At 53.0% G+C, this 16539-nt stretch overlaps 2 protein-coding genes across 4 annotated transcripts in view; both read left to right on the top strand.

The window, feature by feature from the left end:
• Positions 1-6007, top strand: part of HRAS (HRas proto-oncogene, GTPase) — a 39871-nt gene extending 33864 nt beyond the window's left edge. For both annotated transcript variants that reach the window (XM_048058713.2, XM_048058712.2), the window contains exons 4-6: positions 1812-1971; positions 3404-3528; positions 5704-6007. In XM_048058713.2, coding sequence (XP_047914670.1) covers positions 1812-1971; positions 3404-3523 — 280 coding nt within the window. In that variant the 3' untranslated portion in view covers positions 3524-3528; positions 5704-6007. The remainder of the gene's footprint in view (positions 1-1811; positions 1972-3403; positions 3529-5703) is intronic.
• A 4616-nt stretch (positions 6008-10623) lies between these two features.
• CFL2 (cofilin 2) lies at positions 10624-16188 on the top strand. Of its 2 annotated transcripts, none has more exons than XM_066997225.1 (4): positions 10624-10755; positions 12021-12328; positions 12442-12518; positions 12610-16188. In XM_066997225.1, exons 1-4 carry the CDS (start codon positions 10753-10755, stop codon positions 12720-12722), a joined length of 501 nt encoding a protein of 166 aa, XP_066853326.1. In that variant the 5' UTR covers positions 10624-10752; the 3' UTR covers positions 12723-16188. The 2 variants fall into 2 exon arrangements, with proteins under 2 accessions (XP_066853326.1, XP_013029793.1); XM_013174339.3 differs by lacking the exon at positions 10624-10755 and adding an exon at positions 11372-11601.
• Positions 16189-16539: the final 351 nt, after the last annotated feature.

Below are 16539 nucleotides of genomic sequence, written 5' to 3' on the forward strand. Positions count from 1 at the left end.
GTGTTTGCGGAGGATGCAAGAGATGGCTCGCCAGCCAGCAAGGGGCTTTTGAGAGCAGGGTAGGAAGTGACTCATGCCAGTTTCCTCCTCTCCTGCCCGTGCCCAGCTCCCTGCCACCGGGGCTGGCCCGGCACAGCCCTGCCCGCTGCCAGGAGCAGCCCAGATGGTTTTACGGGGAAAACCAAAAGAGTCATGTCTCTGGAAACCCCGAGTGGTGATCCTGATGAGCCATCCAGGAGAGGGGAGGCAGCAGACCGACCCTGGGGGCCAGGGGCTGTACTCAGCGGGTCGCCCTCCACACAGAAGGGGGTCCTAGCGGGATCGGGCGTTGGGGTGCCCCCGGGCAGCTGCTGAGCAGCAGTTGTGCTGCGAACGTGGCTCCCAGCTAACCCTGTAGCTCCCAGGGCAGGCACAGCCCTTCCTCGCTCTGTGGTCGGAGCCGGTGAGATGGCTCCAGCTAACAGGCGTGTTCACGGCACTAACTCTATATATGGCAGGCTAATTTGGCTCGGTTTAGCTGAACCGTAGGACAAAGGATGGGATTTTCCTAAAGCACCTGAGGGATTCGGTAGCGTTCATCCCACTGCCTTGTGCTGGTGCCTATGAATCACTCACAGGATGGCTTGGTTTCAAGCCCGGGTTTTAATCATGATGTAAATCACTGGCTTTAATCTCGTTTCGCATGTGCTCTTTGCATTTGCACTTTTAAAATAATTTTCCCCAGAGAAATGCTCGTTCTCCCTGGTTAAGACCCATTAGGAGGTATCTCTTTTCAGCTAAGTGTAGCCTGTGCACTAGATTTAGTGCTCGGGTCTGCTGATCAGGATGTTACATCGAGCATTTAAGTGGCTTTATGGCATATCTGACATATATTCAGGCTTCATTTCTGTGTTCTACTATATTAAAAAAAGATGATTGATTTTTTAATTTTTTTTTTTGGCGTGTGGTGCATGTCCAGCTACTTTTGGATGGGGATTTTGAATTCAAATAAGATGCAGAAAGCAGCATTTAAAAAAAATGCTTTTATTACTTTAAATAAAACCACGTTAATTGTCCTGGATGCGTGAGCAAAAAAAAAAAAAAAAGCTGTTTTGCATCCCAAGTTAAATGATTTATTAAACAAAGGAAGTTATTATCTGTCATGAGGGAATTGAGTGGATTGTTTGTGGTCATAATGGCCTTTAGGATTTTAGAAGTAGTAGATCTCGTCCTCGCCCACCTAGTTTTAAATCAGGGGTTGGAATGGAGAAGCAAGCATTACTGCATTTTTGGTTCCCAGTTGGTTCCTCAACTTTGAGTGAACTGAACTAAGCTGAAACGAAGCAAATCCTGTCTGTGCATCTGCGGAAAAGCCTACAGCTGCCAAATGCAGGCTCATCGGCTCAGCAAACTCTGGTTGCAGGTGGTTTTTCTGGTGACTTTTACCCATTCAGGAAGATTACTCGATCTAAAACGCTGGAAGCATCCAGGTAGCTGCTTAGGTGTTCGTTTTTATTTAGTTCACGCCGTGCTGGGAGGATGTGGTAAGCTTTTGTCTTGATATCGATTGCCATAATTTCAAGCTGAATTTTTTAACGGTTGCATTTGAAGAGCAGAAGCATGTTTAGTTTCCATTTCCCAAACTGCCCGACTATTTTGCTGCTGTTTACTTGCTTACATGCTACGGTCACGTTCGTCCTCCCGAAAGCCCTGCCCAAGGCATGCTGCAGCAGGGAAGCACAGCTTGAGGAAGAAGCGACCTTTCCTCCGTGCTGGTGGGGAGCGCTCTGGAGCCTTTTCTCCCTTCACTTCAGCATCTCTTACTGTTGCAGGGAGCAGATCAAGAGGGTGAAGGACTCAGATGATGTCCCCATGGTGCTGGTGGGGAACAAATGTGACCTGCCAGCCCGGACAGTGGAGACGCGGCAAGCACAGGACCTGGCCCGGAGTTACGGGATCCCCTACATAGAAACGTCGGCCAAAACCAGACAGGTAGGAGGAGGAGCAGTTAACACACAGACCAGTGCCCCCTGCCAAAATCTTCCCTTTCCTTCCCTTTCCCCTCTTTCTTCCTATAACCCCGGAGAGCCGGATCCACATCCGGGGTTGCTTTCTGCCTGCAGCCTGTGAGTAGCAGCAACGCCAGCTGGTCAAGTCGTAAACCCTTTCCCTCTCACCCCCTCTTCTGGGTGTTTGTAGCTTCGCTGGGACTACAACAGTCGCCTCCACTGGCAGAGGGATGAGCCTTCCCTCCAGCTGCCCTGCCTCGCGTGCGAAGGGGCAGCGGGAGGTGGCGTGGCTCTGCCAGCAGCCTCCCTGACGGACACGGGCAGGACTGACGCACGGCTGCGATGACAGGGCTGTGTGCTCGGGCTGTCGGGCAAGCAGCGCTCCAGCTGCTCGTTATCCGGCGTGCCGTAAGTCTCTCTGACAGCTCCGAAGTGGCGGCAAGCAGGGAAGGGAGCGTGAATTAGAGCAAGCCAGCATGGGCGCTGATTTACTGCCGCTGAGATGCTGGGAATGGAGCTGCTGGAAAGCTCCCGAATCGGCTGCGGCCTTGCCTTGTATGCAAGCTGTGATTGATGGCCCGAGGAGCCTGTTCAGTGATGGCACCGGGGAAATAAATTCTCGTGGCAGGATCCCCAGCCCATCCCCAGGCTGCTGCCTCTGTCTCGGGGTGCCCCAGCAGGACAAACCCTGGCAGTGCAGAGCTGTGTGCTTGGTCTCTGCATGCCTTGCAGACAGATCCGCTGGCGTTAGCTTCTTCCCCGAGGCTAAATGCTCCATCAGGATGTTCCCCTCCCCATCAGGGCTCACGCTTCCAATCTGGAGAAGATTGGTGCTCAGGCAGCAGCGAAGGGAAGATGACTTTGCTACGTAAGCTCACGAGTCGGCCTCTGAATGCCTTCGTGCTGCTGCAGTATCAGGAGCTCTGGCGGATAGGGTCTGTGTTGGTCCGAGCCCATGGGATGGCCCAGTTTCTGCTGGGAGGAGGCTCAGACACGTTGCAGAGCCAGGGGAACCCCATGGCAGCCCAGGCAGCAGCCGTGAAGCAGCACGGTGTTTTTCCAGCCTCCCCAGCTGTTTGCTCTGCAGGCAGCCAGAGCACAGAGGTGGCAGAGGGGCGGCCGTCACCTTCAGTCATCGAGCAGGGGCTTTCCTCCTGGATGGCAGGCCTTGCTCAGGCTGCCGAAAGCTGCTTAGTCACCAGGAATCCTCAGCCGTGCTGTCGCTCACTCAGTCTTGCTCACCGTTTGGGGGCCGTGCTAGGATTCCTCTTTGTCCTCTTGGCTTGGTCTCACGCCTCCAGCTCGGCAATCCTCGCCGCTTGGAGGCAGCGCGGGGGCTCCTCGCTGGCGGGCAGGCCCAGCCCTTCTCCCTCTCAGAGCGGGCAGCTGCCACAAGCCACGTGTGTTTCCTGCAGGGCGTCGAGGATGCCTTCTACACCTTAGTGCGGGAGATCCGGCAGCACAAACTGCGCAAGCTGAATCCGCCCGACGAGAGCGGCCCTGGCTGCATGAACTGTAAATGTGTCGTCTCGTGACTGCGGTGAGTGCCGCGAGCGGGGACGGGGGGCAGCGGGGCACGTAGGAAGCGGGGCAGGGGTACTTGCCTGCGAACAGATGCGTCGGAAACAATTTCAGCGGTGGCTATTTCTTAATTCAAGAGATTTCTGACTGAAATAGCATCTTCTGTCAAAACATAGGTAAGTCAAAACTTCCCACTTTCCTGAGGAAATGTGTGGGAGGAAAGGGTTGTTTATTTTTTCCCCACATTCAGCAGAACAAAATTCTACAGAACACTGAAAAAAAAAAAAAGACATGTTTTTGTCATGCTTTCCCCAGGAAAGCTCCTTCCCATGCTGACCCTCTGACAGCGGAGGGATGCGTGTTCACCAGGCTGACCCTGTAATTGCTTAGATGAGGAACTGCGTGAGCACATCGCCTCCTAATGCATAAATCGCATTGTCCTGAGGCTTCAGAGCATCTGAATAAAGTCAGGTAGATTTCAGAGGCAGAGCATCTGACTCTGAAAGGCCTCTGTTCCTCAGAAGAGTTTTCCCCTTAGGTATATCCCCAGGGATATGTGAAGCTGATGCAATGCCGAGAATTAGCCGTAAGGGGGCTGTTTTGCTTCTACAAATGGTGCGTGCTGGAGCCAAAAGGAGTTGTTCAGATTGTCTATATCTGCTTGCCTATTTTTCTTTTCTTTCCTTGTTTTTTTTTTAAAGTGATGAATGTATTTAAGTCACTGCAGTCCTGCTGGATAGCAGAATTCTGTAGCGGAAGGGGGGAGAGGCAACGGGGCTGAGTGCCCCAGGGAAATGCACATGTAAGGGACACCTAGAGACTGTGTCCCTAGGGCTGGGGATTAGGAGAAAAGCCTGCACGCCCATTGCTCTTGGTGTGATGTCTCCTGGGGGGTCTCCCAGACGCCCCGCCTGCCCCTTCATCCCTTCACACAGCTCTACAGAGAAAGGCAGCGTTACAGCAGCGACTGTGCTCGGAGGCTCCAGCTGGAGGTGGAGGTGGGCAGCTGGTTTCCCTCCCTTGCTTTTTGAGGCAAAGGCCGCCAGCTCAGCAGAGCTCTTCCCCCCCCTAAAAAAAAACCCATCGCTGGCAGCGTTTGCTTCCTATGAGCAAGAGCCCAGCCGAGCACCCCACCCCTCCGCTCCCCGCCGAGCAGCGCGCGGGCCCCGGGGGCTGAGCCGTGCGCCGTGCCTAGCGCCCTCCTGGCTGCTGAGAGCTTTCCAGATGTTCGGCCCCTCCAGATGTTCAGCGGCGCTTCCTCCGGATGGGGATGTGAGCGCGGGGCTCGTTTCCTGCTCTGGCTCGCGGCTGACAGCACGTGGGGACGCGCGGGCTGGGCTGAGGCAGCCGCCCCCTCCTGCGGGGACTGCTGGTGACCGGCCTTGGCTTCAAAAAGATGGGCTGGCCGCGGCCAGGAGGGTTTTCCCCTCCGGTTCCCTCTGTGAACAGATTGCCCTGTGTCACCCACGTCTTCTGCATGGGCTGCTTGCAGCGGGGCGGAGGAGCAGGGCCTGTCTGGGCAGCACTGCGATGCACATACAGCCCCCGCGGAGATGCAGAGGCATCCTGAGATGCCTCCGTGAATTGCACAACCCGTGGCAGCTCCCCCACGGCAGGCAGGAGGGGAGGCTTGAGACTAGAGGAGTGGAAGGAGAACGTTTTGCTGCCGTGGCTGCTGCCCTACAGGACTAGGCACGGTCCTTTTCTCCGGGCAGTGCAGCCCCAGGAGGTGGTTCCAGCGTCACAAACCGGACACTGGGCACGCCAGCGTGCATTAGCCGCGGTGGCCAGCTGAGGACAAGAGCAGAGGAGGAGGAGGAACATCGGGACACGAGAGGAGAGGCTGCGTGTGTGGCCGGGGAGCTCAGAGGTTTGGCTCCTTGCCCTGCTGTGGACTCGCCTCGTGGTTCCCCTCTTCCCTGGAGGAAGGAGGAGGAGGTCACCGCAGGGCAGAGGGTTTGGTGAGCCCCCTGAGCCTCACCCGCTGCTCCACGGAGCATTTGTTCCCTTCGGCACACGTGCAGAAGCCTTGCCTGGCCAGGTTCAGGCTTCCAAGACCTGCCTAGCCCTTGGCTTTCCCTCCGTGGGCGCTAGCAGGGCTGTCCCAAAAGGCGAGGGGTGGCAGTGGGAAGGGCTGCTGTGGCTTCCGAGAGCCAGCGGGTACTAATGAGCGTCCTCCCTCTTCTCGTTTCAGCTGACTGGACCGCGACCTGGAGAGGTTTCCCCTGTGCAGAGCACCAGGAAAGGTGAAGCGAAGGAAGAAACAATCGGATCCGGGGGAGGAGTACAGGGGGAGAGGAAGAGGAGGAGGAGGAAGAGGACGGGGGGAGCGTCAGCCCCTCCAAGGACTATCTCGCACTTCACCCGGGCCTGCAGCAAACGACTTTTTTTTTTTTCTTTCCCCATCCCCTCCTCCCTTTGGCCTCCTCCCACCCCCGGCAACTGTACAAAGCCACAGATTGAATCACAGTAAATTATTATTTGATGGTCTCGACAAACCCTCTGGGTGGCTGTGTCCTGCTTCCGGAGCTTGCTGCCGCTGGCGTGTCCCTGTGAGGTCTGTCTGGGGGACGGGAGGGCACGTGCCGGATGGGAGATGCTCGGATTTCCTCTCTCAGCAGAAGGTTGCAGGCTGTGGAGGAGGTAGGGACGTGCCATTTAAAGGGGGCTTTGAGGAAAAACCCGGCTGGGTAGCTCTGGAGCCCACACGTTGTCTCCTGGAGCCCCGTGCTGCTTGAAGAGGCGCTGAGGTGGATCAGCAGTGGCCTCTGCGGGCAGAAGCCTGGGAAGATGTCCAGCAGCCCCAGGCTGTGCTGCCAGTCAGGGAGGGCACGGCGGTGGCTGCGCTGCCCTGCGGGCACTGCGGCTGGCCGAGGGGGTGGCAGGATACCCAGATCAGTGGTTACATGGCACAAAACCTCGTGCTTGGAGGGCGCCGGGCCTTGCGAATGCTCACTGCAAAGGATTCGTCCTTCAGAGGAAGAGCTGTCTTGGCTGTGAGTTGTCGTTGTCACCCCCTTCCCTATATGCACAGGTTTTCGTAGGAGAATCCCAACCAAAACCTGCTGCTGGCCCCCTGAATTTTGTCCAGGTGGAAGCCTGCAACCAGCCCCAGCCTGGCCTCAGCTCTCCCCCTGGTGGTTTGCCTTTGACCTAGCCCGCGTGAGACTTAGGAGCTCAGACGTGATGCCTGGGAGGGAAGCAGCATCAGGGAGGAGATCTGAGAGCTGCCTGCACCTGAGCCGGTGCCAGTTCGGTGCTTCCTTGATTTATCTTCGCCGAGCGGCTTTTCAAGCTGGGCAGGCGGGGAGAGGAGCTCCTTTCTCTCCACGGCTTTGTACAGGAGCACGGGGCAATGGCTGACCCCGCTGCTTCCAGCAGCCTCCCAGCCACGGCCTCTGCCAGCAGCAGGCCGTCCTTACAGCCCGGCAGCCCCTTGCTGCCACAGGCTAATGTAGCTTGCATCTGCCCTCACAGTCCAGAACGAGAGCATCAAAGGGGGAAGGTGATGCAGGGGGTAGGGAACCGTCCTGCACGGACTGGCCCGGGCCTGAAGAGGTTCCAGTAGCCAAGGCAGGCGAGGGCTGGGAGCGGCAACGGCAGCACGTGAGTCACGTAGCAAAACGGGCACAGAAACCCTGCTCGGCCCCAGCACGAAGCCCCAGCCCACCGGGGGTTCCCCGAGCTCAGCATCCATGCGAGCAGCCTCCTGCCCCTCTGCCCTGCCCCCTGTGGTGCCACGCAGAGGCAGAGTGGAGGCAGGGGCTGCTTGGTGGTGCTGCCTTTGCTTTTGGCCCAGGCAAGAAAAGACTTGTGCTAACAGCCTGCCCCAAACTGCCGTGTCAGCTGCGGGGCTGCAGCTGCAAGTTTTGTTCCTGAAGGTGGCACAACCGAGAGAGCTTGCGTGCAGCTGAGAGCAGGGCAGAGGGCGCGGGCGCTTTGTCCCTCCAGAAAAGCTGAGCAGCTAGCGGGTGGGTTGGGCTGGGAGCCCTGGCTTGCTGGCACCTGGGATTTTGCTGCAAGTTAGCCCATCCTTCAGCAGGAGCTGTAAGCACAGGTTAGAGGTAACGCACCGGTATTTGGGGCCCCGCTAAGGACCGGACTCGGGATGAGTCTGGCCAGGAGCACGAAGGCACGGTATGAGATCTGCCTTTCGGAGAGGTTTCTGCACCCCTCAGGGTCAGGTTTTCCAGCTTGCTCAAAAAATCTCTGGGTCTGGTCAAGTCGCACATGTTATCCGAGTTTGCTCAGGTGTCTTGTAACAAATGGTTGTAAAATACCATTGCTTGCTTGGCGTGGCACTGAGAGGTGCTAAGGATGAGCTCTTCAGTGATGCAGCATCCAGCGTCTGTGTTAGCAGCACTCCGGGCATATAACAGCCTTTCTTCCCAGGGGCAGGGTCTAGCTGAAGCTTTACTCCTTTGATTTTATGGCACGCTTCAGGTGGTTCCAGCTAGTGACAGTGGTTGTTGGGTGGCTGGTTATGGCCCCATTTTGTGTATGGGTAAAGCAGACAGAAATGGGTTAGGAATCTTTGGGGTTCTGCAGTGGAGCTGGAAGTTCCCCAGGAGCCAGGATACACCTTCGCCTCGGCACAGATGGTAGGACGGTGCCACGAGAGGACAGCACTCAGAAATCCAGCGGGCGGGTCGGAGCTGCAAACCTCTAAGGAGGGCCTGCCTGAGAGGTGGTGCTTGGAGCTGGGCAGATAGCAGACCGCTTCTCCTTTCTGTGGTGGATCGCACCCTCAGAACTGAGGCAGCTGGGACCCGGGGTCAGTGCTGGTCAGTCACGTTGCCTTCTGCGGAGTGGGAAGCGCTGTCTGTTAGCTTTCTGCTGGAACAGGAGATCACCAGGAGCCCCGCACTCAGGTAGGTCAATGTGGAAGTCCATGCCGAAGGTGGAGATAGGCTGGGAGCAAAAGGAGGTGTAAAAGCTTGACACAGCAGCTCTTCTCCTGAAATCATGGATTGCGAGATCGCACCTTCACGTAGCAGTGCGTCTTTGTTTCCAGGAGCAAGGCCAGCTTCAGGGGAATCGCGGCAGATCTTCAGCGTGTCAGCAAGGTATGTCAGCCGTGATCTGATATTTAAGGTAGGCAAAAACAGATCCTACTGCTCTCAGCTCGAGCTGTTCCTTTGGACTTTGCATTTTCACTTGCTGACTCGGTGCTGGTAGGTTGGTACGGGATAACATCTCACTGGTCATGACAGGCAGGGTGTCAGCATTCGTGAGTTTGTGATGTATTCTTCACTTGGTAGCTGAATTTCTTGGGTCTGAAAGTGTTATCAGGGTCGCAGTGTCATTACAGTGAACGTAGGTCTGGAGGAGGAATTGTTACGTTTGGAACTGATTTAGGAATTTTACCTGTGCGCACTTAAGGTGCATTTGCTCTAGAAGTACCTGGGATGTGGTTTTCAGACACTCCAATATTTTATAGTTTCCCTTATGGCAAGGAGTTTTTTGGCCATTTCAGTTCTGCTTCTGTGGCACGAGCTTAGGCAAGCCGAACACACCCAGGCCCTCTGAAGAGCTGAACAGCATAACAAGCACTTATGATTCATTATTCAGTTTCCATGGCAGTAAAGAAGGAGGGTGAGTCATGCACAATTTTGACTTGTCATCCCTGGAGCATCTCTCTGGCTGTGCAGCTCTGGGGATGGTAACTCCTCTTCCACCTTTGGCTTTGCTGCCTTGGCAGCGCAGGGCAGGGCCTCTGTGTGGGTGGTGAGGGTGTGCTGTGAGGGTCTGGGCACCCACGCACAGCAGCTTTGTTTTACACTAGTAGTAGTGTAAGGCACACGGGCCTGTGCTTGGGACACAGGAGGGGCATGTCACACACTGCAGGGTCACGAGTGCTGTTCTGTGAGTCCTTAGCCGTACCGAGCAGGGCGAGTTCACCCGAGTCTGTGAGACGCAGGTGCCCAGAAATGGGCCTGAAGAGACATTCTCAACGGGCTTACGTTGGTCGGAGTCAACCATAAAACTGTGTCTGGAGAGTTACCCAGTTTAGGATTTGTGCTATTAATTCACGTAATAATTTTCCACCTATCCTAATTGCTTGCTTAAACACAAAGCAGCATGTATCGTATTTGAAGACGGAGCTGTGTCACGGACAACTTTTCCAATGCAAATATGCAGTCCGGGTCCTCATCCCCGGATCCGACGTTGCTGGCACGTGTGCGGGCAGTGAGAGTCACCCTGTGGCCCTCAGCTGGGAAGAAGCTGACTGCACCAGGCTCCTTGTCTTCAGCTCGGGGGTGGCGGGGACTCCTGAGTGCGCAGGAAGGCTGGCGTGGTAATATAGCTCCAGGTTAGCGGCTTCAAGCCTGAAGGGCCCACTTTTGAATCTTGACGGATGCAGCTCCATCCTGAATCCTGGAACCAGGAGAGGGCAGGATGTGACTCGGAGAGGAGGAGACCTGGAAACACAGCTGCTCGCCGGGCCCCCGGGGTGGCACGGAGCAGTGGGGAAAGAATCCCACATACCCGACGCGGCCCGGGCGCTGCGGGGAGGGCCGGAGGGATGGGTGCTCACACACACGGCCCGGCAGCTCGGGGCTTTCAGCCGCGCCACTTCAGGGCGCCGGCAGCCCCCTCGTCCTCTCGCTGTGCCACGGCCGGCACGGTCTGCGCCGGGTGCCACAGCGAGGGACCCCCGGAGCCCACCCGGTCCCTCACGGGAGCCCGGCCCGGCCCGCAGGGCCGTCCCCTCCCCGCTTTCCTGGAAGCCACCCCCGGTATCTGCCCGCGCTGCGCCTCACGCCCCAGCCGTATCGGCGGCCGGCTGGGGGCCGTGCGGGCGCTGCCAGGCGGCGCTGTCCCGCTGCCAGGCGGCTCGGCTGCGGCTGGACGCGGCCGCGATAAGGGCCGCGGGGACGGAGCCCGGCCGGGCCGGGCCGGGCGGGGCGGGGCGAGGCGAGGCCCCGCGGCCGCCCCCGGTGCCCATCACCGCCCCCAGCCGAGCCCGGCCGCCATCCCACCCCGTCCCGTCCCATCCCACCCCACGGGGGCGGTGCGGGCGGGGCGCTGGTGCGGCGGCGGCACGTGGTGGCGGCGCTGCGCATGTGACGGGCCCTCCCCGGCCGCCGCGGCTCATCCCCGCCCGGCCGAGTCCCCGCCCGCCCGGCCCCCGGCGCAGCGCCGCGCTCCCTCCGCTCCGCTCCGCTCCGCTCGGCTCCGCTCCCCGGCGCGCAGCAGCCCCGCACCGCAGGCAGCCGCCGCCGCCCCGCCACCCGGCGCCATGGTGAGGGCGGGCGCGGGGGAAGAAGAAGGGAAGGGAGGAAGGGAAGGGAAAGGAAGGGAAGGGAAGGGAGGAAGGAGGTCGGGAGGGCGGCCCCGGGGGCGGCGCGGCGCGGCGGGGCGAGGGGCTGAGCAGGCCCGGCGCGGCGCCGCTCGGGCCCCGCGGCCTCCGGCGGCCATTTTAGTCTAATTTTAGCCCGGTGCGGGGGGAAGGCAGGGGCGGCGGCAGCGGCACCGGCGCGGGCGAGGGCCGGCGGCGGCGGGACGGGGAGGGGGCCCCGGGGGGGGGGGTCCCGCTCGGCCCGGGGGGCTCCGGTGCCGGCCGTGGAGCGGGCGGGCGTCCCTCCCTCCCTCTCTTCTTTCCTTCCTTTCCTTCCTTCCTTCTCTCCCTCTCTGCCGCCGCGAACAAAGCGGGGGGAGCGGCCCCGGCCCCCCCCCCCCCCCCCCCCCCCCGGGACAAAGCCTCCGCTCCCGGCGCCGCCCGCACCTGCCCGGCCGGGCCGCGGCGTGCCGGGGGGGCGAGGGACTGGGGCTGGGGCCGGGGCCGTGCTGCGGGGCCGGGGGCTCCGCGTTTTGTTGTGCGGTGCCCTCGGCCGCCCGCCGGAGCCTGCCTCCCCGGCTCTGACAGGGCTGGGTTTGGGCTCGGGAGCGCGACGGGAGCCGCAGGGACTGCGGCCGGTGTTTGCCCAGGAAGGAAGGCAGGAAGGGAGATCGGCTAAGGCTGGCCGCGCGGGATGAAATCCGGGAGGTTTTAAAGCGCGGTGTCAAGGCTGACACAATGCAGAAAACATTTCTGCTGCTCGCGGAGCCCTTACATCACTCAACAAAAAGAGAGGCATGACGGGGCCGGGTATGTGCCGCTGCCGTAGCGTTTGTTCCACCGGGGAGGGGAAAAAAAAACCGCCCCGGCCCCAAACTACAAACTGCCGAGCGCAGCTCCCTCCCCTCTGCCCTCCCTGCCCCCGAACAGGCCAAGCACACGGCCGGGTACCGTAACGCTGCTGCAGCAGGACGGTTGCGTGCTGAGCTGTGTAAGGGCGCTACGCAGAATTAAAGTTGAAGATGCCGAGCATGCAGAATTTACCTCGCTTGTGTCTTCTGCACCGGTCCTACAAAGATGACTAAACTCGTAGCGTGCTCGGGTTGAGTGTAGTATTTCTGTTCTTCCAGGGGCAGGTGGGCTTCTTTATCTAGCGCTGTGGGCTGTCGCCTTGCTTAGAGGGTGTTAATTTTTGATGTTTAAATTATTCCTTTGAACTCATTTTACAGGCTTCTGGAGTAACAGTGAACGATGAAGTCATAAAGGTTTTTAATGACATGAAAGTAAGGAAATCTTCAACCCCAGAAGAGATTAAAAAAAGAAAGAAAGCCGTTCTCTTCTGCTTAAGTGATGACAAAAAACAAATAATTGTAGAGGAGTCAAAGCAGATACTGGTTGGTGACATTGGAGATACCGTGGAGGACCCCTACTCAGCCTTTGTGAAGTTGCTACCACTGAATGATTGCCGATACGCTTTGTATGATGCCACATATGAGACAAAGGAATCTAAGAAAGAAGACCTGGTATTTATATTCTGGTGCGTAAAAGCAAAGCTTGTAGTTAAAATTGAATTTTCGTGACTTAACACTGGGTGATTGAATAACTGTTGTGTTGTTGGTGTTCTTTTTTTCTTTTCTATTCTCTTTAAAGGGCTCCTGAAAGCGCGCCTTTAAAAAGCAAGATGATCTACGCAAGCTCTAAAGATGCCATTAAAAAGAAATTTACAGGTATGGGCCTAAAAACGTTTCGGTCGTTAGCTGCAATGCTGTTTAGAGGCTGAGGTTCTCACAAACACCCTGTTGTCCGTCTGTCTTTCAGGTATTAAACATGAGTGGCAAGTAAATGGTTTGGATGATATTAAGGACCGTTCAACACTTGGAGAGAAATTGGGAGGCAACGTGGTAGTTTCACTTGAAGGAAAACCCTTATAAAAAGACAGACAAGTGCCATCTGGATCTAAGGAGCTTCCATTTCTGCAGCTCGTTCAATTGGAATAGTATTAGACTCCCTTTCCCCTTCCCTCCTCAAAAAATAAGTCCCTTCCCTAATGCCCCTGAAGGAGATGTCATTGTTAAGCAGTCTACCAGTGATTGCCATTAGACTGTTTAATCCTGGTAGTTTTATGTAGGATCCAAGGAATGCTTTCACGTCACACTCTTAGCCAAAACTGACGTTGCATGCATTCCTTGCAACATGTACAATGAATGTGATAGTTAATGTGAATAGTCTAGCAGACAGCAAAGGGTAAGCTAATTGAATGCCTTGAAAGTATTGTCCACTGGTCGGATGGTAGACTCTATACAGTATTACTTACAGTTGCACTTGATTGCAGTTCCATGAGGCTCTTGTGCATTCATACACCTCACCTGCCTTGACAAGCCTATTTTTGTGACATGGCAGCACACAACACTATGCATTTAAAGCACTTTTTTGTAATATGTTTGACCCGCCCCTCCCCCCCAAAGGAATGCCAATTAAGTTGCTGTAACCGTGTCATCAAATTATTGTAGTACCTCAGTTTCATTCCTGTTACATGCATATCTTTATAAATGAAGTAGCTGTTACGATGCCTTTTGTTTTCCATTGAATGTACACTACTGATCAGGAGTAGAAGTTATCTGTTTACCATGTGAGTCTTGAAACACTAAAGTTTTGTAAAACATCAGTCATGATGGCAATTTCTGTATTAAAAAGAGCCTTAAATGGAACATTGTTTTTGAGATCAAAAACTGGCCACGTTGCAATAAAACTTGTGGCTTATTACAGAATGTTGCCTTGTTTTCATTGGAAAATACAGTTTTTAAGTATGTTTAATTTAAGCATATTTCGAATAACTTAACTTCTGTGGAAAGTATTGTAAAGTTAAACAATCATTAATCTCATCATAAATAATGCGATTTTTTTCATTCCTAATCATGATTTAGGCACTGCTTTACTATACTTTGTGGCTCTATTCCGATCACTCGATGAAGGACCCGTTCCTAGTTTACCGTTATAGAAGCTACCGCTACTAGAGACCGTTAGCTCCACGAACCACTTGTGTCAGGAACTCAGAAATACCAAGTAATAAACCCCGCAGTGTGTTCCGTACCTGAATGTTCTTAAAGTTCTACATGTCAGAGCAAAACCGTACGTGAAATCTTAACCGCTCTCTGTCTGTCGATAGGATGATGTGTCATGACAGCTATACGATACGCAGCATACGAACCGGTATTTTTTTGTTTCTTAAGTGTTAATGCTGACTCGGTACAAGAAATATCCTAGATGAACTGTTAACTTCTATGTAAATAGAACTGGAAAGTGTTTGCCACTACCGAGGCTTGCACTGGGGACATGTTTTGGCTGAGGGCCAAATAATGCTCTCCTTATAGAGAATTTGATCTGCTCTGTGTGAGCAATCCTCCCTTAGCCAGAGCTATTTATGGCAAACACATGCTTTTGTATCTTGTCATCGTTATCCACAAATGGCAAAACTGGACATGATTCTACTGGTATGCATAAAGGCACTCTGTTAGGCAGCCAGTCACAGCTGAAACGTACATGCTGCTAGAAGGAATGCTCTTTATCATTACCTTATTTTAAAAAGTTGGTGGAGTAGAACTGTCGAGCTTTTAAATATTGGTCTTTTATGTTCAGTTCATAGTCCTTTTTTCAACGATGAGGCAGAGAGTCATCAATTTTTTAGTTTTTTTTTTTTTATTTTAAATAACGTAATGGTACTGCGTTTAGGCTTTCTTGTCCTGTAGAACTTTAAGACTTTATTTCAGGCTTCTAGCTATCCCCATGACTTGCACACCTCATTGTGTTGGCTGTTCTATGTAGACTAAACTTTACTAGAATTTAACTAAAAAGGCATGATGACCACTGACTTACTAAGCATATCAATGAGTCTTGGTTTTGTTCTACAAAACTCTCCTTTCAGGTATCTTTTAAGGTTGAGAAGTAACTGATGGTATGCATGTTGTCTATATATAAGAAAAAGAAAAAACAACTTTTTATTCCTCAAAGTAGTCTCTCTATTTCTGATCATTCATGTTGTGTGCAACGCCCAGTTTAATGTAAAGACCTACTTTGTGCTTTATGTTTGACTTGAGTTCAGTATAATGGAATAATCTTTTAACTGATTTTCACAAGGTATAAATGGTTTCTTTAGAAAAAAAAGCCAAAACTGAAAATGTTAAATTTTAATAAAGCATTTGAATCTCATTTTAGACACTAAACTTTTTTTTTTTTTAAAGCAGTACTGTGTTTAAATTTAATGTTTGTCTCTGCTGCAAACAGTCTGGAAAGATGTCTGTGGCTTCTAAGTTGAATATTAAAAGTTACCTTTTTTTTTTTTAAACTAGCTTTGTTGTATATGCACTCAGTCCAAGTAGATATAAAATTGAAGCACAAACTGTATTTATGTAAGATTCAGAACTCCTACCAAAACAGGTTTTGGATCAAAAAAGATCAGCTTCCTTTCAGTTTGTTCTTGAAATGATTGACTGATGTGAGGTCCAATTCACATGGCTTTATTATTATTATTATTATTTTTAAAGCAACAATAAAGTGCTACAGAACTGTTACTGTTCAAATTATAAAACAAATGAGAGACAGCTGGCATCTGTTCCAAAATGGGTTGTCAGCTGTTGTTTTCTGTCATTATGCAAAATGGTGAGGGCCTCATTGTGATCTAGAAGTGGAGGAAAATCCTCTCAAGTTGAATATCTTCTGTGTATCTCCATGTCGACATGACTTTTGGGTATCTTGGCTTCAGTTACTTTATTGATAAAGAAATGTTAAATGCAATTTTCATGAGAGTAACGTGCAGAAATGGCATTTTTCTTCTAAGAAATACTTCAAAACCAGCAGTTGTTTTGTTTGATTTGGTAAATCCTGGAAGAGGTATAGGCATACAGGCTTGATTTCTCTGAAAAGGGCAATTAAGTCCAAAACGAGGGTGACTAGGTGAGGTTTGTGGTTGTGGCAATTTTGGAGATGCAAAGTTTAAACTTACAAGGACTTTAGTGTAAGAATCATTCCTAGTCGGATCACTAAACAGATCTGGGCTATGTTCGGTTAAAACCCAGAGAGTCAATTTCTCCAAATGGAAGAGTCGTTTTCTGCTCAGAACCAGTAATGGGATACAGCAGCAATCAGATTGCCACAATTTGATGATAAGCTTTACTCTCTTACACCAATTCCAGTATAAACCAAATTTTCATGTCTGCCTATTTTCATAAACTTTGTAATTTCCCCTTAGTTTGTGGTGGAGAGTTAATGACTGTAGAGTGAAAACATGGCACTAATGATGGATGGAAGATCATCAATGTAGCACCTGTCTTTAAGTATTGAATTTCTTTCAAATATTTCTGAATTTGAAAACCTGGTATAAATAAAATTAATTTAAATGTCTTCAGATGTTGAGTGAGTTTTGTGTGCTAGGCAGCACCTACGCTAATCAGTTTGCTCTTGTCTTTGGATCGGGAGCAGTTCAAACAATGCAAAAGGACGTGTTGTGGAGTAAATGCGTGGAGTGAAGCATTTTTTGTGACGGATTTCTGCTGCAGCTCATTCAGTACAATACCCAGCAAAAGCCAGCATCGGTAGCTCTGGAGGTAGGTGTAAACTATTTAGTGGGTAGATGCTGGATAATCTTCTTCCTGCGTTGGATCCCAGTTAATACCTTCAGAAAATTAGCTTTTTGTTGTTTTTTTGTTTGTTTGTTTTGAAGGTAGAAAGAAGTCTGTCTATGCTGACAAGTCT

The sequence above is a fragment of the Anser cygnoides genome, chromosome 5 (assembly GCF_040182565.1).
Source record: "Anser cygnoides isolate HZ-2024a breed goose chromosome 5, Taihu_goose_T2T_genome, whole genome shotgun sequence".
In the NCBI taxonomy this organism is placed as follows: domain Eukaryota; kingdom Metazoa; phylum Chordata; class Aves; order Anseriformes; family Anatidae; genus Anser; species Anser cygnoides.

What these genes read in the sequence shown, in the direction of transcription:
- CFL2 (XM_066997225.1), top strand. An exon ending in GACCTGGTATTTATATTCTG is followed by an intron (nt 12,329 to 12,441) that starts GTGCGTAAAAGC and finishes TTCTCTTTAAAG; the next exon opens with GGCTCCTGAAAGCGCGCCTT. An exon ending in CATTAAAAAGAAATTTACAG is followed by an intron (nt 12,519 to 12,609) that starts GTATGGGCCTAA and finishes TCTGTCTTTCAG; the next exon opens with GTATTAAACATGAGTGGCAA.